This window comes from Phyllobates terribilis, unplaced genomic scaffold (genome assembly GCF_046119375.1).
Source record: "Phyllobates terribilis strain yellow unplaced genomic scaffold, ASM4611937v1 Scaffold_3__8_contigs__length_932513732, whole genome shotgun sequence".
Classification (NCBI taxonomy): Eukaryota; Metazoa; Chordata; class Amphibia; order Anura; family Dendrobatidae; genus Phyllobates; species Phyllobates terribilis.
The window spans coordinates 757,465,043-757,491,702 of record NW_027362763.1 but is presented as its reverse complement, the minus strand read 5'-3'; the positions used below and the strand labels follow the sequence as shown (position 1 = coordinate 757,491,702).

General features: G+C 40.6%; 1 protein-coding gene across 3 annotated transcripts in view; it reads left to right on the top strand.

Annotated features, from left to right (window-relative positions):
• The window catches only part of MACROD2 (mono-ADP ribosylhydrolase 2), a 2,798,553-nt gene that overhangs the window by 2,649,895 nt on the left and 121,998 nt on the right, over nucleotides 1-26,660 (top strand). For 2 of the 3 annotated variants that reach the window (XM_073672203.1, XM_073672204.1), the window contains exons 17-18: nucleotides 23,594-23,653; nucleotides 26,298-26,360. In XM_073672203.1, coding sequence (XP_073528304.1) covers nucleotides 23,594-23,653; nucleotides 26,298-26,360 — 123 coding nt within the window. The remainder of the gene's footprint in view (nucleotides 1-23,593; nucleotides 23,654-26,297; nucleotides 26,361-26,660) is intronic. The other variant, XM_073672205.1, reaches the window with a different exon arrangement.

The following is a 26,660-nucleotide window of genomic DNA, read 5'->3' as shown; positions in this document are numbered from 1 at the left end:
GTCCAGCACCACGGGTAAAACCGGGTGCCCCCCAACGTACTTATCACGCCAATTATAATGGCCTGGTGATCTTATGCCTGGGGGTTGGCCCTCTGGCCCAGGTTGGACCCATTTAAATTACAGTACCTGGAAATGTGTCCGGGCTGGTTGCATCGATGGCAAATGGGCTGTCCATCCTCTGCGTAGCGGTCTGTGGGCCTCCCTCGGAACGACGGGATCCTCCTCTGTCGACGCTACGGGACATCCTCCGGACTTGAAGCCAACTCGATGGGTCTTGACGGGTCCACTTGTAACGCCTGGACGGTCCTGGTCAACGCCGCGATGCTCCTGGTCAGCTCCTGGACTTGGTGGTGCAGGTTTTTCGACGGGGCTTGGTTCAGTGCCTGTGCGTGAGCCCCCACAGAGTCCATAGGGGAGGGCGCTGCCTCCTGGTGGTAGGTGAGAGCAGGACGCCGGGGGTTTATAGCGCCACTGGTTGCGGGTTCACGGAGCACCCTTATGGCCCTGTCCTTAAATTGGGCAAAGGTCAGATCAGGGTTCTGAAAGAACATGAGGCGCAGTTGGGCCCTGTGGGTGCTAGACAGCAGACCTTCTATGAATTGTTCTGTTGGCACCTTATCCATTTCCTGCACGCTGCGAGGGTCAGCTTGTTTGATGGCCCTCAAGGCTTCCTGCAAATTTAGGGCATAGTCTCTGATGCTGTCCTGTGCCCGCTGCTTACATCCATAGAACCGCATTTTAATTTCTGCTGAGGTACGGGTATCAAAGGTACCTCGCAGCCGGGCCAGAATGTCCTTCACAGTCCTTTTCTCCTCAGCGGGCCATGACTTTACCTCCCGCTGGGCTGCGCCAGTTAACTGCCCCGTCAGTATGCTGACCTTCTGTTCCTCTGTCAGGGGGTAAACTTGGAACAAACCGTACAGCCTTTCCTTAAAATCAGTCAGGGCATGGGGCTCCCCTGAATACTTAGGCAGCCAGGCCTCTCCAGGGATGTAGGGCCGGGAAAATGGCATCACCGCTGCTGCAGCCGCGTTGGTGGTAGTGGGCGCCTCTGTGTCCGACATCTTCCTCCCCCCTAGTTAAGCGTGGCCTACCTTCCGACGATCCTCTTCTGTAGGCCGTGGCTCCGCTGGTGCTGCTCCGGACGAGGACCTTGCGTTGCGTCCTGGTGACGTCAGCGTTGCTCTCTCTCCCTTCCAGGACCTTGTGCAGCGTCGGTTCGTGGGGCGGAGCTTCGGGTCTCGCGCGGTTTGGACGTCCACGCCCCTCTTCTTCCCGTGCGGCGTCCTGAAGATGGCGCCCGATGGCGGGAAAGCGGCTGAAGATGGCAGGAACCGATGGAAGATGGCGGGAGACGGCTGGTACTGGCGGGAAACGGCTCCGGATGGCGGGAAACCTCTTTTCAGGTGCGTGTACAGTCTTTTTCAGGTACGCAATACCCGTTTGTGGCGGGTTGGTTACTATCCTGCCGACTACGCCAAAACTGACTCGCCCCCTTGGCCGTGGGGCACTCGGATCCGGGCAATAGGGGAACGATGGGGGTAGTAGTGGCTACCTGGTTCCGTGGCTCAGGGTGGTCAGACCCGTGGTAGTCTGCGACGCGCTGTTGGTGTGTCCGACTACACCACCCGTGGATTGCGGTCAGTGCGGACCGCCGCTGCCAGGTACATCGCTGGGGCTAATGATGTATACAGCTGGGGTTGTGTGACTCCCCACGGGAAGAGTGCGGCCCCAGGGCAGTATAATGGAAAATGGGGGTGATGGTGTAGGGCGTCCCAGTACCGTTAGTGCTGGAGGAGCAAGGAGCACACAGACAACAGGTTGCAGTCCAGGGTCTATACTAGAACAGGTGAACTGACCCACAAACAGTCCCGACTAGGAGGGGACCTGGATGTCTGAGAGCAATTGGGAAATTGGCCCTGGTCAGGGTGAGAGTGTAGGCCTACCGTGCTCTCTGCGCTCCTTCTGGCTATCTCCTCCTGGTAGGGTAACAGCCCACGGTCCCGAGCTCACCGTGTCCTCTCGCCCGTATGGTTTGCAACGTGGGTTCCTTTCTACTCCCGGCCTGGTACGGCTCTGCTGGTCCCTCCTGCTGTGGCGGAGCCTCCGGGCTTCTTAGGCCAAGGAACGTACAGTCCCCTGCGGACTGGTTATCTGCTGTAGGACGTGGAATCCTCACAGCCTCAGACACCAAAGTCTGGTAAATTTGGTTCTTTATCTGCCAGGACAGGCGTACTTAACCTCTTGTCCCTGGCTTGTGGCTCTCCTACTGCCACATGTCCTCTTAGGCTACAATACAACTGTCCCTCACTGCTCTGGGACACCTCTCTATCCAGAGACAGGTTATCCTGTTCTCTCTAACCCTGCCCCCAGTTCCAGCTTTTATAGGGGCAGCCTGCTCCCCCTACTGGCCTGTGACAGGAGGTATTGCATGCTAATGTTCCCCTGACCAGAGAACCTCCCCCTTGTTCTCAGACACAGCTTTATTATATTTGTGGCATCCAGGCCAGGGTGACACAAATACATTCTGAGACTGTTTTTCCTACAAAACTATATATCAATCTGTTGATCATCTCATGCTCTACAATATGTTGCCCTGAGATGGGGAAGAATTTTAAATGTGTTTTTTCCAATCTGTCCATGTGTCTTCTTCAGGCATATGGATGATATATAGAAGAGATATCCCACTTGAAAGCATCTCTCACCTTTACATGGTCGCCTAGTCATGAACAATCTGCATAGATTTTTATAATCCTCATTCTAATCTCTTCAATATATTTATGGAAAGGATTTATCATTTTTGTTAACATTTGCCTGTGCTGACCTTCTGCCTTGAAAGAATAAAAAAAAAGTAGAAACAGAAAACGTAAGCATTGTTCGTTCCTTGCTTTGTTCTTTCCAAGTTTTGCTGAAGAACATTCAGTAGTTTTCCTTTGGTCGGTAATGAAAAGGTTAGGAGAAGGCAACACAAACCTTTGTTTTACTTTCTACATTGTAATTAATTTTAGATGTTATTCCATTAATGACTCCACAGTTTAGTTTATTAGTTGTTTCTTGATAACGAGGAAGTGTTAATAACCCCATTCATCAAAGCTAAACATTTGGCTAAATCTCTAATCTGCATAATGAAAGCGTAGCGGCAGCATTGCTGTGACATTCAAGGATCCTTATTCAGTCGTACAGAAATATATATCTCATGTTATTTGTATCTTGATGTTCTTATTTAGTCCTATAGAAGTGTTCCTGGTGTCTGTAGATACATTTTATTATTCAGAGTCCAGAGTCAGAGTTACTATATTACTAGTAACCTTACATGGGTTGTCCAGGGGCCTTTTCAAAAGGTCTTAGAAGGTTAAAAACAAAAATAAGTAATACTCCCCCTAACGATCTCCACCAGCTACTTTTTCGACTCTTCTCTTGTATCTCATGATCTCGCCTTGGTTCTGTCTCAGTACATTAGAAGTGGCCAGAACTGCACCCCCGTCCAGTCACTAGGAAATAGAGACCAGTGGATCAGAATGGGAGCTGTAGGAAATAGGTGAGGTTGAAACAATATCATCAGAACACAAAACTTATTACATTTTAAATTTCTCAAGGGCCCTATAAGAGTAAGCTAAATGAACACTCCCAACATGGAAGAAACTTCTGAAAACATGGAGTCGATAGTCCACCAAAAAAAATTCATAAATTTTTACTTGATTATGACTAAAAGTAGGCATATACATATATATGCATACAAAAAGACAGAATTGACAGCAAATAGGTATTAGTGGCATGTAGCCCACTCCTGAATATTGGGGCAAGAAGAGTACATGGAAATAAATGGAGTGCTATAAAGTGCTAGCGCTTAGATAATAGTGGCCTATAATGGCAAATGCTAAATGCAGATAAACTGATTTAACAGGTAAAAATCAGAGGGGTAAACAATCCTTATATAGCAGTCATTGGTATATGCCAGTACGGCCTGAATTATAACAGTGTTAAGTGCAAAACTGCATACACATTGATAGAGACTGCATACAGCACAATAACACGATCATCTCTTTCCCATATTTCCTCATGTGAGATACCATGCCAGCAGCCCCGACGCGCGTTTCGCATGGGCTTCCTCAGGGGGGCTGTCATGGTGATACATTCTTCCTGCCCCAATATTCATGTGTGGACTACATGTCACTAATACCTGAGTCTAATTTCTATAGATTTTGTCTTTATATATATATATATATATATATATATATATATATATATATATATACATATACAGCATAAAAATATATATATATATATATATATATATATATATATATTTACACATATACATATGTGCGTGTATGCCTACTTTTTGTCATAATATATTAAAAATTTCTGATTTTTTTGGGGTATACTATTGTGACTCCATGTTTTCAGTAGTTTAATAAGTGAGGGTGAGTATTACTTTTTTTTTAGTTTTTTTTTTTTTTTAACCAGTCTGAGCCCTTTTAAAATAAAATCCTCTGGACAACCCTGGTAATTCTGATCTCAGTGACTGGGCAGACAGGCCATCTATGAACTTTAGATGAAGAAAATATACATTTACTCAATTACAGGAGACCAGTTTGTGGGTACCGGGTAGAATCTCCATTTGGGCTGAGATTTAATTAAATCCTCTATGGTAAATATCTACAAAGGATTGGAAATATTATTAGAAACCTTGGTCAAAGTTTGCATCATTGCGGAAATTGTGGGAGGCTGAGTTATCTCTCTTTTAACCAAATTACAAAGATAGTCCTTTAGGTTAAGATCCGGAGGCTGTTGATTTTGGGCAATCTGCTGTGGATCCTTTGTCTTTCTCTCACTAGATCACTGTCCACCTGGTCCAATATTTTTAGCAGTATTAGCTGACAATCAAAAAGATATTGGGACGATTCAATAGTTCCTCCATGGCAAATATCAGTGATAAAAAAACCACCCGTTCATTAGAAAAATTAAACATTGGATCAGAATCCAACATATCCGATTCTTTGTTCTTGTGGAAGATAAAATACTGTCGGACTCTTCCAATCAACATAAACATTCAAACTTGACCGAACTGAGCATGCTCGTTTAGGGGAGGTCATAGGAAATGGCAGCTGATGAATGGCTATGCCACTTAGATTATCCCCTCTGGCATTGAGATAGTAATTGAACGCCGATTGAAAATGTATTCAGATTGGATTCAATGGACTATTAGAAGAACATCCCAATCTACACAATACATATATCATTTATGATGACTGATGAAGAGCATTAAAAATAGTTAAATATGCACTTTGCTGAATTTTTACTTTAATTTTGCCCAAAATCCAAATTTATATAAATTAAATGCTAATGTATATGTACTGTAATATGGCTCCTCAATCATCTGTGCTCAAGTATCTGTGCTTGACTTTCCCCATCAGTCCCATAGACAATGAATGGAGCAGAGCACAAGCATCTGTAACTCCGTTCCATTCAAGATGTTGTTCTGCTGGGCCCAGACCGCTATAGAAAGGAGAAAACTTACTATCTTGGGAAGGATCCTTTATGGGGTTAGTAGACTCTGTATAAGAGTTTATCTAGAATGCTGACATTTGAGCAGGAGCAGCAACACCTCCAATATGACCTCAAATTAGATTGGGATTAATCAGCTGCATTTTCATGAAAAGAAGTTAAAAAAAATGTAATCTCTTTTCAAGGGTCACATAATATCACATCTCATATTTCCAGGCTTGCTGTGAAAACTGCATGTCTCCCCCTGTCTGATCCATGCCTCCATTGTCTTCTCCATTCCGTCCTTCCAGTGATAGATCTGGACTCGAATCCTATACGAGTACATGTTTTTCCAAGTAATCGATAAGCTCTCATCTGAATGAGGCCTTCAAGTACCTTATGCTTTTACTTCGCGACAATGAACAAGAAGCTTAGTTTCAGCAAAACATGGGTCAGCGGATTATTTTAAGTGTTGTGTTTATTGACTTACTTAACCCTTTTTTACCTAACCTATGTTATGTGCAATGTACATTGTAATTTAAAGTGATCAGTCCTTTTTTATTTTATTTCTCAAATGTTTTACTTGGTTTTCAATTATTGAGGGAATTTGGGGAATGGGAGAACAGGAGATAATGCCGCCATTTCATCTGTCGCTTATGCTCATCAAGACAGATCGATAGATCAGAAACGTTTTTCTTATATAAAATTAAAAAGAAAAATTTACATAGAAGTTACATAGAATACAGAGTTTATTTTATATAACACCGGTGTCTCTCATTAGAATACGTTCCTGGCTCCCTCATGGCTAATGTGACAGTAGCTGATAAAACAACAAAGAAGCTTCTCCCCTGTGTCGAAAAACTTTTTCACTCGTACCTCCACGTGCAGTGAGGTATCAAGCCAGATCATCTTATAGATAAAAGATAGTTTGCCATGAGGAATGTGGGGAAATGCTCACCATGTCTGTAGGATGGCCGAGGTTGTCCCCTTTCATAAAACATTCTTCTATAAGCAGCAGTAGTCATAAAAAAATTTATAGACCTAGTATTACTCACCATCCACGAAGCCAGCGCCAACTCACTTTTGCAACTCCGGTCTTTTCTGTTTGTCTGCAGCATTGCCATCTTGTCAAAAATGCTACAGCCAATCATTGAGCTCAACAACTCTGCTTGTGTTGATGACATGAGCCACAGAGCTCACTGATTTGCTGCAGTGTAGAGATGAATGGAACCCCAGTTTATGGTCCAGGTCAGTGTCTGTGTGCCGTGGACCAGACCTGCATGAATTTCCTTACCATTCATGATCCCAAGCTTGGCTTATGATTGGCCAGGCTAGCAAGATGTCACCTGTGTTCTGCACACTGCACAGATGATGTCAAAGCAGGCCAGCGAATCAAATGCAGTGCCAGGGAATCCGGAAGTCCAGGAAATTCGCAGCGCTCCTGGCCACAGATCTGGACTGTGGACTGGGGTTGTGCAAATTGATCTGGTCATCTCTACTGCAGCGGTGTCGATGTGATGTCAGCGCTGCAGACAAGCAGAGGAGATGGGAGCTGCGATGGAGACTTGGCACTGGACTGGGGAGCGTGAGTAATACTATGTGCTCTTTTATGATTATACAGCCTACGAAGAAACGTTTTCTGATAGGGGACAACCTCTTTAAGTCCTGCTGTCGTCATAAAATGGGTCATTTTCTGAAATCCCTGTTATAATGACATTTTTCAATGACTATGAACGCAAAAATTGCCTATAGCGGGCCCGAGGTAACAAACTTAGTAAGGTTGGTGAAAGTTATGAACTTTTTAAAAAAAATGTTTTGGTACAAAGTTTCATGACGGCAACTTGCATGGCTCCTCATCGCCGCCCCACTCGCCTTGCGATTTCTCTTTGCGGCAGGCCATTACGCTAAAGTTTGTTTCCTGCTGAACTCCCCTGCACGGCTCCTACAGCATGGTGTTTCTATCTGGCCTTAGGGGAACGTGGCCAGTCTCTGCAGGAATTTAACCCTGCTGTGTCCTGTAGAGATCTAGCTCCCCAGACTATCCCATGCGAGCAGGTTCTATTTAATGCAGCTCCTCCTACCATTCCTCGCCTGAACATTTGTTCCTGCCCCGTTTGTACCTGTGCATGCTATCCTGTAAAAAAGTAGAGATTCCCTTCAAAAATATGTGTTAAAGGCAATCTGTCACAGGGTTTTTGATACTCCATCTGAGAGCAGCATGATGTAGGGACAGAGACTCTGATTTCAGTGATGTATCACTTTACTGGGTGCTGTAGATTTTGCATAACCCTGCCCACACCACTGATTGGCAGCTTTCTGTGTACACTGAGTATAGGCAAAAAGCGGCCAATCAGTGGTGGGGGTGGAGCTCATGAATATGGAGGACTACATGGCAGTCAGTTTACTGATCCTCAAGTGATAATCTCCTGCTGATAAAAGAATGATCTTATAAAAACTATAGCAAGCAGCCCAGTAAGTGACACATCCCTGGAATGTAATGTCTTTGTCTCTAAATTATGTTGCTTTCAGATTAGGTGGTAAAAACCTGATGACAGATTCCCTGTTATCACAGACTACCATTATGCCACATGTGAGACTCCAGATCCCTCTTATGCCTGCTCACGTATGACACTTTGATAAATCTGCACAATGTTGGGCACTCAGCATCTGAAGCTTCCGTGTAATTCGCGATGATTGATGGAATTAAACAGAGAATTGTTTTAGGAGAAGAAAATCTCTTATTGATGACTGTTCTCAGGGGTTTTTTAAAGGTCAGACACCAAATGGGCAAATGTCACATTTTTTACTTTTGATGAAGTTATAGTAATCATTGCGGCGGTCACAAATGCCATTTTCATTGTAACATATACAGTCCCTGTATATCTGGCAAAGGGGTTTGTTTAACCTCAGAATAAAAAATGGATCATTCAAAGCTTTTATGTTCTCTCTGCACATTATAAGTCAGTGTAATGTATTTGCCTAGTAGTCACATAAGTTATGTTCATTGTCACATAAGCAGCCGCAGACTTCATACTTACTACGCTGGGCCAATTGTGAGTACAAGTGGCGGGTTACCCACTTCAAAGCCGCTGGAAATATCTTTACATTCTCGGCTTCTATCGAAGGTGACAGCCGCTGCCAGATCTTTAAGAGAACCAGGTTTGCGCACACTAAATATGCCGCAATGAATAACGTGGGTTTTAGGGGTGATGAGAAACGTAAGCTGTTTAGGGATGAAAATATGGTAAAAGGTTTGTTAGACGATAGCACATGTTAGCATGAGATCTCACAAGCGCCATGATTGTGTTCTGCCATTAGGTGTTGTGCAGTAGTAGAAAAGGATGCCCATACTTTGCTTGCCCTTCATATTTAATTACTTTCTAAAAGAAAAGGTTGGAAGCCTATAAATGTAAGGAAGATTATTCTTATTCATTGACCACAAACTAATACTTTGAAAATGGCGATGAATAGAAACTGTAAGGGTCCGATTCATCATTTCAGATTTTTTTTAGGTTACCTTTCTTTGTCTTGTGGTATTCGCTGACATTTCATACACCAAATCCAACACGTTCCATGAGTTTTGCACAAATGTTTTTTTATTTTTTGTCCTTAACCTGTTTTTTGACTTTTTGGTGAAAAAAAAAGTCACTAAAATGTTGTTGAATTTGTGCCAAAATTTCAGGCGTATGTAAAGTCACAGTGGGCGGGGGGAGGAATCGGTGGACTATGTGACAAAATGTGCGACTTTTGGAAGAGTAGCAAATGATGACTCAGTCAAAAGCATCTGGACACCCTAAATTTCGCCCACATTGGAGAACTAAAGAAATGAAAAGGACAAGAATCATAAAAAAGTGAGGTTAAAAAAGGCTCAAATGGAAAGATGAATAAGGAGCAAGACTCCAAAAACTCGTCAAAAAAAGGTATAAATACAATAATGAATCAAGCCCTAGGTGTATTAGAAAGATGTATAGATAATAGGCACTATTGATATAAGCTCAGAAAGATCCTTAAGGGTATGTGCCCCCAATGTGTACCAGCCTGCGGCCCAGACGCTGCGGAGGAGCTGCCCGCGGCTTCCATCTATGCGGACTTCCCTCATAGAGGTTAAGTCTATGGGGAAAGCCCACATGCGGACCCGCAGGAGAAATTGACATTCTGCAGTCTGGAAATGAAATGTATGTTCATCTTACAGTCCCAGGAAAGTGGATGGGACTTATAGAAATCTCATGCACACTGTGCTTTTTTTTTTTACTCAGCATAAGCTGACCTGCGGTGCGTGTTACAAGTCCATAACCTGTCAACTTCTCTTGCGGGTACGCCAAGTTTTATGTGCGAATCTTTCCAAAAGACTTGCATTAGATGTGGAAAATCAGCATGTAAAAAAATGCAGTGCAGCAGAAATGCATAAAAAAACGCATGTAATCTGCACATGACTATATCAATTATGTTTTGTCAAAGCCAAATGCCAGGAAGTATCAAAAACCAAAGCAGCTTTATTTAAAAAATGTCACACCAAAAAGAGACAAAAAACGCAGCATCCAAAACGCAATGAAATTGCATGTTAAAAAACACTCGAAAATGCAATGAAAAAATGCAAATAACCTAATTTACTTAATAGGTGCAAGCATGCTGCAACATCAAATACTCACCAAAAGCTCATAGCGAGAACGTAGTCAAAGAGACAAAAACCGCAGCGATAAAAATTTGTGTGAAAAAAAAAAAGCAAGTAGCCTAAATTATATAATAATTGCAGAAAATCTGCAACACCAAATACTCATCTAGGTAATGTAGCCTTCTAATAAACCTTTATAAACATCATTTATCTAATTTTGGATTAAAAATTACTGATATTTTTTTTAGAACAAATAAAATCAGTTTAGAACACATTTGTAGAAGCGCAACTGTTTTTATAGAGTCAACATTCGAGGCCTTTTTTTTTTTAATTCTACCAATAATATTTTTACCCACAATAAAGTAAAAAATTACAGATTGTGAAACATTTGAAATATGTTCAACATAAATGTTTTTGCATTTTGGAAGCAGGTCACAATTTGCATATCCTACTACTTCTGGAAACATCTTTTTTTTTTTTAAAGCATTTGTTTTTGCTGAGTGCTACATAGATTATCCATTGAGTACTTTTTTCCCCGTCACCTTCTGGCCCCACTTTTGCATTAAACAACTTGTCTAATTTACATATTCATGATGCTAGATGTAGAATACAGTTCTCGCTTTGTGGTTTGATGAGTCAATTAGTTCAGACGTCTCTTCGCAGGTCGTTTGTGCAACAATATTTTTTTAAGGCGATAGTTTTGGTTTTTTTTTGTTCTTTTTTTTTTCTCTTCCATTAAGTTTCAGGTGCAGATTGCATTTATCCTGTTTAATTACCTTTTTTTTTCGGAATGGCTGTAAATACGGTGCATTGGTTAATAGGACACAGAAAACTGCAAAATGGGTTTCATTTTCAACATACAATGTTATGAAAAGTGGTGATATTTTTCTTTTTTTATAATGTTGCTGACTCACTGTCCTTCCTTTTGTGCACTTTTGGGCTTTTAAACAAATTTGAATGATTTTCAGATCTTGACTTTTTGCAGTTAGTTATTGTATTTTACGTGAGGTTTTTGTGTTTTCAAAACTTTTTAGAACTGGGTATCAAGAATATACTGAAGGGCATGCATACTTTATGTGCCCACGATCAGGAGCAGCCTGCGGCCTCAACACTGTGGGATAGCCGCATGTCATTTTATGCAAATGAGCTGCGCAATTTTTTTTTTCTTCACATGCAGACTTTCCTCATAATTGTTAATCTATGGGGAAAGTCCATTAGAAAACCTGCAAGAGAAATTGACATGTTGCTTGATTGAAAGACGCACCGCATGTCAGATTCCGCGGGTGATCCACAGGTGCCGTGAGACACATAGTGGACATGGGAGTTCTAGAAATCCCATCCACTATGCTGTAACATCTGGCCACTGGGAGTTTGACGCTGTATAAACACACACCGTCAAACTCCTGACCGTGGGCACACACCTTAACAAGTAACTGAAATAATCATAGAAAGGCAAGCTATTCCTGGTTAGTCCGGTCCCTTTTACTATTGGAGACGAAAACCCTGTGCAGCCACTCTGTAAGAAACTGAATTGGTTGATCCTTGGAGTGGAGAACTGACCTACAGGACATGGAAGAATATGAGGTGGGCACAGACACTGGCCATTCTGGCTTACCAACCAAACCCATCTCGATAATTAGGAGCCTATTTTCGGAATTGCTCCGAGATCCGCTTTTGGGGCATAGTTTGAGCTTCATTAAAGCCATAGCAAACATGCATTTCAAGAATGGCAGACAAGCACATTGACTTATAAGTTGTTTTTTGAAATCAAAGGGAAACTAGTATTATTAAGAAGTCCACATGAACATGGGGAAAGCATGTGGTCCTGTGTTGCTGTGTACCCATTCAAAGACGACAATGTCACAAAAATATAATGCCAAAGTTTGCTTAAAAGGTGTTGTTCACTATTGTTAAACTCTTACTCCTATGAATTTTTCCAGTAAAAAACATATATACTTAACCTACTGGACCACATGGTGCTCCTTTGCGCTCAGTTCTGTATTCCCCACCAGTTTCCTGGCATAAATAATGTCCAGTCAATCCATGGCCGTTTATTGTCTGCAGCATTCACAATTATGTCGAAGGGCAAGAAACACTGTTCTTCCACTTGGACGCAATTGGGAAGGCTGCAGCAGATTGGTGGCCGGTGATTGACTGCAGCAGTCCCTTGACATAATTTATGTCAGGAGACCGGTGGGGATCACAGGGCCAAAGAGTAGTGCCAGTCCAAGAGGTAAGCATAGACTTTTTTTTTTACTTTGTGCTGAACTTTGAGACAATTAATAAGGTGCTGTCAAATGAAATCCGCAGTAAAAGTCCACACCACGTGTCATTTTATTTTAAGATTTTATTCCAGAGTGTGGATGAGAATAGTTATACTGTATTCTGTATATGTAACTGTATTCCTCCACAAATTGAATATCTGCAGAATCTCTGTCATATGTGGGTGCATCCTAACAACGTTTTCATCAGCGTATGGAGGAAAAGCAACCATTTTTTACAGGGGAGGAGAATTGACTAATCCATCGAAATCATTGAGCAGTGTAAACAGGCTGACTATCTGCTGACTAACAAGCCCTCGATCATCGGATGAGATGATTTTAAACTGACTGACTTAAAAATCATCATTCTGGGCGTCACAACATCATGTGCAATCAGGATATGTGCTGCACAGAATGATCTATTACTGATTATTGTCTGCGCATACGAATTATGGTCTGTCTTACCCTGATTCCAGTGATGTTTCACTTAGTTTACTGTGTGCAGTAGTTGTGATAGAATCAAAATTCTTAGATGCAGCATACAGCAGAGCTGAGAAAGCTGCCCCCTGCCAGGCTCTCTATGTACATTGTCTATTGATGGTGAGCTGCTTATCACAGGAGGGGGCTTGGTTGGACTAGCAGTCGCATGGGAACTCATCACAGTAATGTTGATCTAACAACAGCACGCAGCCTGATAAATGACACATCGCTAAATTCAGTGTTTTAACCCCTACATCATGCTGTCCTCAGATTACATATCAAAAACCTGCTGACAGATTCCCTTAAATGACGGCTAGTCAACAAACAAGAATATTGGGTGGTACAATCCCGCCCTTTTGATGCTCCTCTGTGAGTCTAAAGGCCCCCATACCACATAAAGATTAGATAGCTGATGATCAAATGATCCTTCAGCCCAAAAACTATCTCATATACACAGAAACACTCGGCTGAGCACTCCTGTTCTATAGGACTTCTCTGATAGTGGCTTATCTCAAAAGAAAACAAAAGGATTGGTTGTAGTGTTGAGCGAGTATGTTCTGTTCTGAGTATTTATAGCTGCTCGGTGATATGGTTGAATCGCTCCCGTGTGCATGATTTGCAACTGTTTGACAGTTTTAATACATGGGAGGAATGTGTAAGAAATAGACATTCCTCCCATGTAATAAAACTGTAAAACAGTTGCAAATCATGCACAAGGGAGCGATTCAATCATATCACCGAGCAGCTATAAATACTTGGAGCTCGGCCCGAGCATACTCGGCGAAAGGGTTAATAGAACATACTCGCTCAACACTAATTGGTTGCCAAAATTAAGCAGACTCCCTCAACATCACCTGCTAGGGAGAGTTGGTAAGCCTTATACATATTAGACTTTTGGACAATCCAGCCAAAATCAGCTTGTTCAGATGTTTTTTATCTGCATTATAGGGGCTATAAGATGTCCTTTCCAGTCAACCAATACCCTACTCTGTGCTGATCAGGGACAAGAACCCCAAAACTGGGCTGAGTACAGATGGCTGTCTGATGCAAACTAAGTTGCATACTCTGTTCAGCCCAAATCTATGGCAACGGGCTCCGTGGGGTCCTGTCCAATTCTCCCACCACATCTACAGTGGGTACGGAAAGTATTCAGACCCCTTTACATTTTCACTCTTTGTTTCATTGCAGCCATTTGGTAAATTCTAAAAAGTTCATTTTTTTCTCATTAAAGTACACTCTGCACCCCATCTTGACTGGAAAAAAACAGAAATGTAGAAATTTTTGCAAATTTATTAAAAAAGAAAAACTGAAATATCACATGGTCATAAGTATTCAGACCCTCTGCTCAGTATTGACTAGTAGCACCCTTTTGAGCTAGTACAGCCATGAGTCTTCTTGGGAATGATGCAACAAGTTTTTCACACCTGGATTTGGGGATCCTCTGCCATTCTTCCTCGCAGATCCTCTCCAGTTCCCGTCAGGTTGGATGGAGAACATTGGTGGACAGCCATTTTCTGGTCTTTCCAGAGATGCTCAATTGGGTTTAGGTCAGGGCTCTGGCTGGGCCAGTCAAGAATGGTCACAGAGTTGTTCTGAAGCCACTCCTTTGTTATTTTAGCTGTGTGCTTAGGGTCATTGTCTTGTTGGAAGGTGAACCTTAGGCCAAGTCTGAGGTCCAGAGCACTCTGGAAGAGGTTTTCATCCAGGATATCTCTGTACTTGGCTGCATTCATGTTTCCTTCAATTGCAACCAGTATTTTTTCCTTTTATTATTTTGTATAATTCTGAATGTATAGAAATCCTATATTGTGCAAAGAGTATCACTTGGGGCTTAAGTATTGAACTACACAGATTCGTTGATGAAACATAAATCACTGGAAATGCCGAGGTCTGTAAAATATATGTATTGTAAGTATTCATCATCATCATTATTATAGTTAATTTTTCACAAAATACTGTGTTAATATTACATAAAATCATTTTTACCTTTCTCTATTGAACGGCATGAAGAGAACCTACAGTACAACTATTTGACATTCATCCTCAACCTTAGATATTACTGCTCCAGAATCCCCATGAATTATCTTATCTGCCTTCACAGACTATGACAGGCTTATTGTTACCTTGCATGATGAAGAATTTTATTTCTGTGCTCTTGATGTATAGTAGATGAGAGATTTAGTATATATGACAGGATGCTTAGAGTAGCTTTTACCGCACTCCTGTGTTTGTTTTCTAAATATTCCTTATCAGCACTTTTTGACTTTTATCTTCTTAAAGTTTCATGTCAAATGTGAGTACACATAAAACTTTCCATGACTTATTTTCCCCTGATTGATATTTCTAAGAAGAATCGTGTGTATTACAATGTCAGGAAGACACTGGTGTAATACACCAGCGACTCCAGCCCACATCTGAAAGTTCCTTATGCTCAGCACCAGTGCAATATTTAATTTAATGTGTTTTCTAGTAATAGAAATCTTATAGAGACTCACGTTCAAGGTACAAAATATTGTAAAAAAAAATATAGAAATATAATTATCATACAGTAAAATTCATTAACAGGAGTCGTCCACTTAAGAAAAAAGTTTATATGCTAAAATAAATATTTACAACTTACTATTATAATTTTATTGTTAAAGGGAACCTGTCATGTCAAAAAATGCTATTGACTTGCAGATGTGGGGTTAATCTGCAGGTGAATAGAATTGTATAACTGTGTGGCTATCGCCGCACTGAGAGTCTGCCTACTACAAGGAAATTAACTTATTCCTCCCAGCAGCCTCCTGCTTTCAGTCATAGAGGCATGGCCTCTTCCGTTACCGTTCAGTACTTAATGAGCGATGGGTGTAACCATGTCCAACAGCCGGTGCATCAGTACAGAGCCGGCTGTCAGCCACGCTCACTGTATACTGAGTGGTGACTGAAGCTGGGTCGGCCGCACCTCTATGACTGAAAGCTGGAGGTTGCTGGGAGGAATACAGTTTATTTCCTCCAGGCAGCGAGGCTTTCAGTGCTGGCACCGCACGGCTTCGGAATGCTAATAATCTGCAGATTAACCCCCTATCTGCAGGCTAATAGCTTTTGGGGAGATGATAGGTTCCCTTTAAAGGTACCTTAATCTCCAGATATTAGACTCAGTCCAGGGGATGCTCCGCGTCCACTCAATACAGTAGAGAATTTCTTATGTTGACACTTGATCCAGTACTGTGTGTGGAGGGGACTGGGTTTGGACTGAGAAGGGGGCTGACTTAGAGCTTTTCTGGTAATAGCTCAAGGCTGTTGTCTGAATGTAAAAAATCTATATATACCTCCGAAACAAGTCACCCATCAATCTCCTGACCAAACAATGATCACTAAAGCCAGTCATCAGCCACGAATCAACTGCAGCCTTCACATTTCTATCCAAGCAGAAGAAACAATGTTTTTCCACTCGGGCAGATTTGTGAACGTTGCAGCCGATCAGTTAGGACCCCACAAATCCCAAAAACCAATTGTCCATCATGCGCACTGCCGCTCCAATCGCTCTTACTGGGACTCTCAGAGATAATCAAGCGTTGAGATCGGTTGGTCTTTTTCACTCCCATAAAAATGAATGGAGCGGAGGTGTGCATGATCAACCACAACATGATTGACATGGGGCTCTACAGAACCCCTGGTTGTGAGGATTGGAGGGGTCCTAGTAGTCGGACCCCCAGCAATTTCCTGATTGCTGAATATCTCCTATATATTTATTTATATAGCACCCTATGACCATGAATAACATTACATTAGTAGATTTTATGTATTTATATTAGAAACATTCTTTAAGTGGACAACCCCGTTAATCTGTGACCTTGTGATCTGGACACACAAATAATTTTCTATGAAGTTAATAATGATAACCTGGAACTTGTATTTTATTTGAAAGGGTGAATATGCTGCGTATTGAAAAATATGGGTACAGTATGTGTGCCGCAATACAAGCATGTAGAAATATGGATGCTAGTATGATCTGTATTCTGGACCTAATCTATATGGAAAGTATACCGACTCCTAATACACAAGTGTGAATGAGAAAGGGATTTTTCCACCACAATGGTACATGACCTGCCGATGGGTTAAGGATCATAGTGGGGAAACCACCCCAACCCTGTATAATGTGTCTTTCCTGACGGCGTGCCGCATGCACTGTACAGCTTGTGTATCAGAGGTAAAACATTTGCTACATTAGATACATAGAAGACATCTCTAAAAATTATTGGAAAGAAAAATCGACATCTTTCATTTTCTCTGCAGAGAAAGTAATATCCAATGTGATATATTTAGGATATAATGGAGTGCAGTAGACAGGACAACCTCACTATTTTCTACTACTTTCCATTACACAAGTTTTGAGACTCCTCTTCTAGTGACTGGTGAGCACAAAATTACTTTATTTCGAGGGAGCTGGAGTGTTTCGGAATATAATACATATATCAGGTATGAAATCTTAGAGAACACAACACTTAAGATGCCAGAGTAAAGTTCTTTATCATACGAGAAAAGAGCTCATTGCACCGTTCTGGTGTCCATGGCTTTTTCAAAATTTACAGTAAAATTTTCACAGAGAGAAAATCCTTGAAATGACAAAAGTTTTAGGCCCTCATTCATCCTTTTGCTGTGTTTTTTTATTTGGGAGGGCTCTTTTTGCATTGGCGGATTTTGTGCTAAATTCAACAAAATGGGTGCACAATGTTTGATGAATTGGCACAAATTCAAAGATCTTTTTTCCCTCTTTTTTTTTTTTTTTAGAGTAAAAAGTCGTACAATTTTGACAATAAGCTTTTCTTTAAAAATATATATTTGTATATACAGGGTGGTCCAAAAGTAGGTGGACAGAAAGTGTAATAAGGTTATGAAGGGGAGATTTATCAAACATGGTGTAAACTGAAACTGGCTGGGAAATTCTAATGAATCAAGTTGTTCCCCAGTTACAGCAACAGACTAACTCAGATGACCTTTATTTCCAACAAGATGGGGCCCCTCCACATTATTCAAGAGTAGTCCGCGAGTATCTGGATGAAACATTTCCTAATAAATGGATTGGCCGAAGAGGCCCACTTGATTGGCCGGCACGTTCACCAGACTTGACCCCAATGGATTTTTTCTTTTGGGGAGTACTCAAGGACAAAGTTTATAGTCAAAAAACAAAAAGTGTCAGTTATTTGAAAAATTACATAAGAGATGCATTTCAAGAAATTAATACCCAAAGAGACTTGTGCAAAAAAGTTTGTTGAAGCGTAAGAGGCGACTTCAAAGCTGTGCAAATTGTAATGGAAAACAGTTTGAGCACCTGCATTGATAAAATTTAAGGGCTTTTGTATTATTGCTCAGAATAAAATTTAATTGTCAATGTTACGCTTGTGTTAGTAAATATAATTTTATATATAAATCAAAATAAATGTTATTATTTTCTGGCCACCTACTTTGGGACCATCCTGTATATTAGATTTTATCCATGTACAATTGACAACATTATGAAAAGTCACAGCCATGATGCGTGATGCCAAAAAAAAGAAGGAAACTAAGTGAAATTAACTTATCTTATTACATAAAAAAGTCATACATCATGTAAATGTAGACAATATCGTATATTATATTAAACCTGCCTGAGACACGCATCCGATTTCCCCATAGAGAAGACTTAGATGGTTTCTTACCATCTCTGCCTTCTAGAATCTGCCTTCCTGAAGTAGCACTGTGCATGCAGATTAGAAAGCGCTAATAGCTTTTCTGCCTCCAGATCCGAATATCATGTAATCACTGGGAGAAGGAGCTGCTCAGCTGTGAGGGCAGGAAGTTGAATTTGCCCTTGAACTAATCATAGGATTCAGGAAAAAAATATACAAATAAAAATTATTTAAATGTAACCCCCTTCCCCAATGGTCTTGATGACCTTATGGGGGGCACATTGTGTAAAATAAATGGAAAACTATATTAATTAAAAAAGGAAAAAGAAAGAAAAGAAAAAAAGAAAAGAAAAGAAAATGGCTGACCGTCCATATTACTGTTTTGGGTCCCGCCTCTGTTGAACAAAAAAATAAATAAAACCGCATCTCTCATTTCTCCGTTCACTTGTACTTCGCTTGTTTGTTTGTTTTTTCATTCACATACAATTTTCATGTCTGATAAAAGTTTGTGCTATAATACTGAAATGTCCTATATGTATTATTTTGCATTAGGTGTACAGAATTTTAAATGTATTGTAATGGTTCTTTTTGGCCATAAAATGATGTCAAAAATTTTGAAAAACATACCAATATTTCTTTTTTTATCTTTACTTTTTTTTCCCAACAAAAAAAATCAAGAATATAAAATAACATAAATTTAGGCCTAATGTATCTAAAAAAAAAGAGTAAAACATTATTTAAAGCTCTTAAAACTGAATGTACTAAAAAAAAAATATGTGCCCAGTCTTGGACTAAAGTCGATTCTCCATCAGATTTCACAATACAAACTGATCTTTTAGACCTGAAGAGACTATTGTACTTACTTTGAAATCTATGGTTGTTTAAGAAGAGCATATTATGAGTCCAGATATAGATTGTTAGAGCTCATGTCCAAATGTATTTAGTATCCATGACCCAGCTTGAGTAACAGCTGCAGCTTGTTCTGAGCAGTGTGAGATGTTAGCAAAAGCATCAGCGAGGAGAGGCACCGAGGAGATATCAATCAAGGTGGGTGGAGATTGGATTAAAGTTTTAAAAAGCAAAACCGCTTCATCAGCTCTAAGAGATCTATGTGGATAAACTGGTGAAAGAACTTTTTATAGAGGTTTTTTTTTCTATTGATAAGTTTTATTAAGTTGGTGCCCCCACCTAATCTTATAGGTCTTCTTATTCTTGTTTCTAATGACATAATGCATATTCTGGCTAAAGACCTAATTTTCTGGAACACCAACGTTTTTGGAGAACTGGTGTCTCTTGACTCATGTTTTGCAATAGGAGCCAACAGACGCAGTAAATTCCTCACTGGCTCGACATCTGCTGTCACAGTGGAAAATTTTGGTAAATCCTATTCATCTGACAAAATGAAAGCAAGAATATATACTTTATGACCCTACTATCAACTATGTCTAGCAATTCTGACCCTACTATCAATTATTTCTAGCAGATCCAAGAAGCAGAAGTCTGTGTGATCTGTTGTGCGACCCAAATTTTTATGATATGAACCCCTTTTAATAAGGATTATAGGAATTTAATGTATTTCCTGGTAAGGCATAGAGCCCAATCTTCCCATCAGCGGTTTAGATATTATATGGCGCCCCAGTGGCCCCTTAGACACAAGTATTATAATACATGGCGCATGGTAGGTGGGGGCCTTGTGAAATATTTTACATTGAGACACAGGAACTACAAAGCGCCACGAGATATGCCAAGTGAAGAATAAAGAATTGTGTTCGGAATTTCTCTGTTCTGCATTATGAGACATCACACTCCACTCATCTGCAGCCAGAAAAGTCTTTTTCCGAGCATGTTATTTAGATGCCTACCAGGTATTTGAGCACTGAACATAAAGCTAAAACTGTTACTGAGCTTTAAATACATTGAGCCGATCCTCCATAACGCCGGTCAGCCTTCTGTTGAGCTTCGTTTGCCTGCAGTCACAATGCTAATTGATATGATTGTGTGGGCGCTCTATATTCTGAATAACATAGTAACTACTCAGTCAATCTGTATAAAGATGTTAAGTAGAGCTGGAAATTACACAAAACCAGTGAAGCAAATGCAACAACCCTCAATCAATCCAGTTGGGTCTTGTAAATTAGTGATGAGCGGTAAAATTTGGTTTTAACATAACAAAATCTATGGCCGTTTCTGCTGTTGTTTGGATATCCAGAAGACGTGGCGCTTTTAGTGACATCTAGTCTGATTGCTCATGAATAAGATATCTATTAAAAGCCAACCCTTCATCAAATATTCATCCCCAAATAAAAAGGCAGACTACCCTCGTGCCGGTGCTCTACTGCATCAGCGGCATAATTGAGCTCTTTACATGGAGGTAGGATATGGCAGGGAGCAGCTTTTGTGATTTTTTTTAATAAATCATTTTATCTCCTTTATTGATATACCTAAGCGTAATATGGTTGACAGCCGTTGCAAATTACTTTTGTGTAGTTCCTTAAACAAAGTATTATTTTTTGCTTAGCACCAGACATTCGACGTTTTCATTTAAGGACTGTCGTATTTATTATTTATGTGTCAATTTTAGAATATTCTCTGGAGCAATGGATTTTTATTTTAATGTTTCCACAGCAGATTTTATGACAATACAATTGGATGCATAAGTCTAAAAATTTTACTTTCAATATTCAGTGAAATCAGCCCACAAAATGCTTACAGCGGCGACAATGGATTGTTATCCATCATTTTTAAACTGTAAAAGATGGTTTTATTGGATGTTATTTATCGTATGTAATGGATTAAAGGTTATGGCTTTTACACTGTTATATTTATTTTTTAGTTCTTTTTTTATGAATAGTAAAGCTGCGTTTATGTCAATTTTGCAGCTTCTGGTTTAATGGTCTGGATCTGCCATACATTGATGGACACCAGAGACAAACTTGAGTCAAATTCTGTTTTGGTTTTGTGCTTTTTTTTTATTACATGTTTATCGGGGACTTTTTTTTCTTATGGGGATAAGCACTTATTGGCGGGGAGTAACTGCCTAACTGTGGGGAGCCGCCTGTCAATCAACATGACATTGACAGTGATGCCCATTGACAAAGCGTAAGAGAAGGAACTGCTCTGTCGATGTGATATCACAGGAAGCAGGAGAGTCGCCACCAGGACTGTGACCGCTGTAAGCCGGGAGAGATGGTCGCAGGGCAGAACAGGCAGGTAGCTGGCAACTACCTGCCCATAGAAGCTTAGCCCCATTGGGGGAAAAAAAGTCCCTGATAAAGCCTTTAAATGCTCTGGACAACTTTGACATAGAAAAAAAAGAGTTTTAAATTTGTTGGTGGTTACATTTTCTTAATAAAACTGCACAAAGTTCCGGTCTGCAATCTGGAACGCTTTCATTTTCAGACTCCTGATCCTGGTCCAAGTTTTAGATTTTTCTCTTGCAGGAATGTCTCTCCCAGTAATACAGGCTGAATGTGAGCACTGTGTATATCCAGAGTGATGAGGTTTTCATTACAATTTTTTTTCATTACAATTTCTATCCTGCAATGTTCTTTTCATGTGCTCTTTGCATTTTCTGTAGACTGTTTTCTTTGACCTTCTTTAGATACTCTCCTCTTTCTCCACTGCAAATCTGTGAAGAACCCCTCCCCTTCCCCACTGCTATTTCTTAGTCCGAGGATCAGACAGCCTGATAAAACATGGTGTGTGTAGGAGTGTAGGAGCTACCTGTTTTGATATGCACTAGTCTGGTCTGTAAATTGAACCAGTGCATGTTGCATTTTTTTGGGGGGTTGTGTGCACAGTCATTGTATATTATTAGCTCGGTGTGCTGTCCATTGAGTAGATGGCCATCAAGCTGACCAAAAGTACAGGCATCTGAACAAGCACTAACACAAAGAGCTGTCAGGAGCAGGAACTTTGCCAGATTTGTAACATTTTTGTAGATCACTCAGCTACATAAAGGACTTGGACACTCTGCAAAAGCAAAACAGTAAAAAAATTATAATGAAAAATATTTTGAAAATTCCATTTAGGAAGCAAATTAACAATTTAAAAATGATGTGCTAATTTGTACATGGTCTTTACATTTGCAAAGACCACCGATGGAGTCTTAGAGGGATTTTCAATTTTATGGAATTTAAAAAGTGCCCTCCCTTTAATATTCACTGAAGTGAGTTCGGGTACATATAAACATATCTGCGGTGCTCAGGTACATTCTTCCCCCTGTCTGCGCAACATATGGGAAACCCATATCACACTTTTAATACAGTTTCACACGACCTCAGCAAGGGAAATCACTGAAAAGTTAATGTGGAGCATTGGTGATATGACGCTCACTGATTCAGAAAGCCTCTTTAATTGTATTTTTAAAATGGTTTTCTGGGAGCAACACATTTTTTTCTATATTTACTTAGCTACATTGAGGCAAGCAGTAACAAAGAGAGAAATCTTTAAAGAAAAACACAATCCAATTGAAGGAGCAGCTTGAAGTTTTTCAGCCTATATGCCAAATTAGTAACATGACACTTAAATGGGTTATCCACTTTCACAAAAGTGGTTTCTGAATGATTGCATAGTTGTAAATCTACAGGCACAGATAATACTAACCTTTCCCAAGTCCAGCGCCCCTCTGGTTTCTGTGTTTTGGCTGCAGAAGTGATGGCATGACTTCACCAGCCACCAAGCTCAGTGATTGGCTGCAGTGGTGATGCATATGACTTCACCACTGCAGCCAAACACAGAGATTGGAGCAGCAGAAGAAGGCCGGTGCTGGATCCAGGAAGGGCGAGTACTGTCTGTGTTGTTTTACAGCAACGTAATCGCTTGACACCACTTTTGTGAAAGTGGAAAACCACTTTAGGAGTTGAACACCTACTGACAAGTTTACCCCATAGGTCGCAAATGATCAGAGGAGGACTCTGCCTCTGGGGACTCTTTAAAAGATTTGACCAATATATTCCAACAATGCTTGTAGCCTAGACAGGTCTGAGAACAGGAGATGTCTTCACAATTGCCTATGACATATCCTACTTTATTAGAGTTTCTACTATGAAGGGCTTTGAAATGTAAGATTTTGGTATAATAGTTATTATTTTTGCTCCTAGGACAACCTGAAGTCCAATTACCCACTAATGCAGATGTGGATATGGCAGAACCATCTCAAGGTAAAATGAATATATATTTCATTGAGTACAGTTACTATTTCTATACATTTATTGGCATACGGAGATGTGAGGCATGGCTTGCCTTGTTACACTTTCTAATGTAGGAGTGCCTGCTTTTGATATAATGAGAGCACCTGCCATCTACACACTGATGTATGCTGCAGGCAAGGTTGACTAGAAGGAATATGCATATTTTTCAGTACTTTGAGGGTGGATGACTGTCAGATCAAAAAGTGACTAACTTAAAATTTACATTGAAATTTGACGATTATAAATATAGATACGAATATGGGTGATGTCATTAATGCTAAGAATGGGTGGCAAAGCGTGGCACACACATAACTGGTCACATATGAGCAGAGTTATGGCCACACATGTTACCAACATGTAGGAGCAGTAAGTGACTTAAAGGGAACCTGACAGCTGATATATTTTTCCAAAACCACAGGCAGCACATATCAGGCACTGACTGACTGACTCAGCCAGGTATGTTTGACTCTAATACGCCACAACGTTTCAGAGAAAAACATACGTTAAAAGCCACCGGGAACTGAGCTGCACAGGAGAGTAGTTGGACAGGTGGTCCTCGCTGGCTTCTTTCCATCCACTCCTCTGGAGTGACAGGTCTTTCCCTACGTGCGTGTATAAAGAAGCTGCTGGGGACCCGTCTGTCCGACTAGACTCCTGTGCGTCTCGGTCCTGATGACTTTTAAAGTATGTTTTTCTTTGAAACAAAGCAGCGTTTTATAGTCAAACATACCTGGCTGAGATCATAGAGCCAGTGCCTAATAACTGCTTCCTGTGGATCGGGCAGCATGTATCAACTGTCAGATTCTCTTTAACTGTGAATTTGGATATCAGAGCAGTGCTTTAATCAAATGGATGTCTTTGTTTTTGTTTTTTAATCTACAGGGACAAAATCCAGCTTCCACACACAGACACAAACATTTTCATGCTTTTTTTAATGCATCCAATAAAGTCTAAGGGTAAAGCTCTGACGCTTTTCGGACCTCTTCAGGACCTGTGTTTTGTTTTTACACTTGGAAGCTGGATTGTGTACCTTTTAAAGTCTCCAGTGCTACCTCATATTTCTGTGTGCCCACCTAACAGTAGTCGGTAAGCTGGACTTTTGCTTTTTTTTGTTTGTCTATCTGTGATTTTTTATTGTTTTCTTCATTGGTTCCCAAGTGAACTGATAATACCTCCAGCACACATTGTAGGAATCTGTGAGAGCAGTAAGGATAGGCAACGTTGTTTTTTGTTTAGTGGGCTCCATTGGGGGAATGGAGTCTCCTAGTCTTTTTCTGTTGGAATTTCACCTCTCCAGAAGGGTGTTGCGTATATCACATTCTGCTCCAGTTACCACCTGGTATTGATATTTTAGTGTTTAATTAAATTATTTTCTGTTTTTTTACTTAAAACATAAAGGGGTTATCCAGCTTTTTTTAACTATCCTGATGATAGATCATCCATTTAAGATCAATGGGCTTCTGCCATCCAGCACTCCCACTTATCAGCTGTGGTCACCTCCTGTGGTTGATGAATGTTAACAGTATAAGGAGTCGAACAGCACAGCTCTGTACACTGATTAGTGTCCGCTGCAGATCATCCCCTGTTAAATTTCTATGGGTCAGAATTTACCAATTTGGTATCATGGTTAAAGCAATTATTATTATATTTGAAAATAAATTGTGAAATCTCCTCCTGTATTGTGGTGGATTCCTCTTTACCAATTTTTCTTGTATGGGTCATGGTTGTAGGTTTGTTAGTCTAGGCTTTGTTTCATTGAAAAGTTTTTCTTGACTAGCCTTAAAGTGCTTGTCTGGCCTTAGGCTACAAGTTTGCAGTCACTCAATGTGATTGCAAACTTGTGAATCCTCCGATCGCGCATGATGTGTGCTGTGAGGATTCTCCGATGGCGGCGCCGGGAGCTTGCGGTCATGTATTTAGTTTATATACTTCTGGTCACATTTCAACTAGATGTGTCTGGCTTTGCTCAATTGAGTGAGGCCGTGCACATCTAGTTGGCATGTGACCGCATGTATACAAAATATACAAATTGCATAATTGTGGTCATGCGCTCATTAGCACTGGAGAATTCACAAGTCTTCAGTTACATAGTGTGAAGGAGCTGTAAAAGCGGAGTGCTGCAGAGTATTATGGTGAGTTTTCATAGCATTAAGCGACGGCCGATAGGTAAATATTTACCGATGGGTGAGCATTTAATAGGCAGACCGCTCTTAAGGTGCGCATTGAACATTCTATAATAGATCATTCAATGCACATAGGCTGTCATTGTTGTCAGCAGCACAGATCCTTTTTACACAGGACGATGTGCTGCTGAGGACAATGATCTTTTGTACAGCAGAAAAGATCATTTCACCTGACAAAAGAAAGTTTCGTTGGGTGAAAGAGCATTTTGCTCATTTGTCAGTTGATCGGCAGCTGCTTTAGACTCCTCAATTGTCATGAAAGAGTGTTAGCGGTAATTTTGCAGTGTAAGTTGACCTTTAGTGTACCGTCTACCATAAACTGGCATTGTACCGTGTATGGGTAGCATTACTTATAAAGACCTGGCTACTATGTAACATTACAGACGCTAATTTGGGAGGTTTCCAAGTATAAAATCTTTTCACTTTCACAGACCAAGAAATTTCAATGGATAACGACAATAGAAATGAAGAAGAAATGAACATTGAATCACAAGGTATTCCATGTTAAAATAAATTTTATATTATATATTCAGGTTTGCCTAAACATTGATATAAAGAGGATTTCCTACTATAGATCCATATGTAAAAATTGTATGATCACCCCATAATCACTAGGACAGGGGTCTCAACTCTCCCCCCCCCCGTTCCTCCTGTCCAACATTCATAGTCTGAGAGCTGACTAGTCTGGATCATTACTAGTCTGCTATCATGAACTGAACAGCCTTTTATTTGCCTATGACACTCCTCTTAGGGTCAGGAATCCCGCCACTGGTTCAGACTTTGTGGTTTGTAGG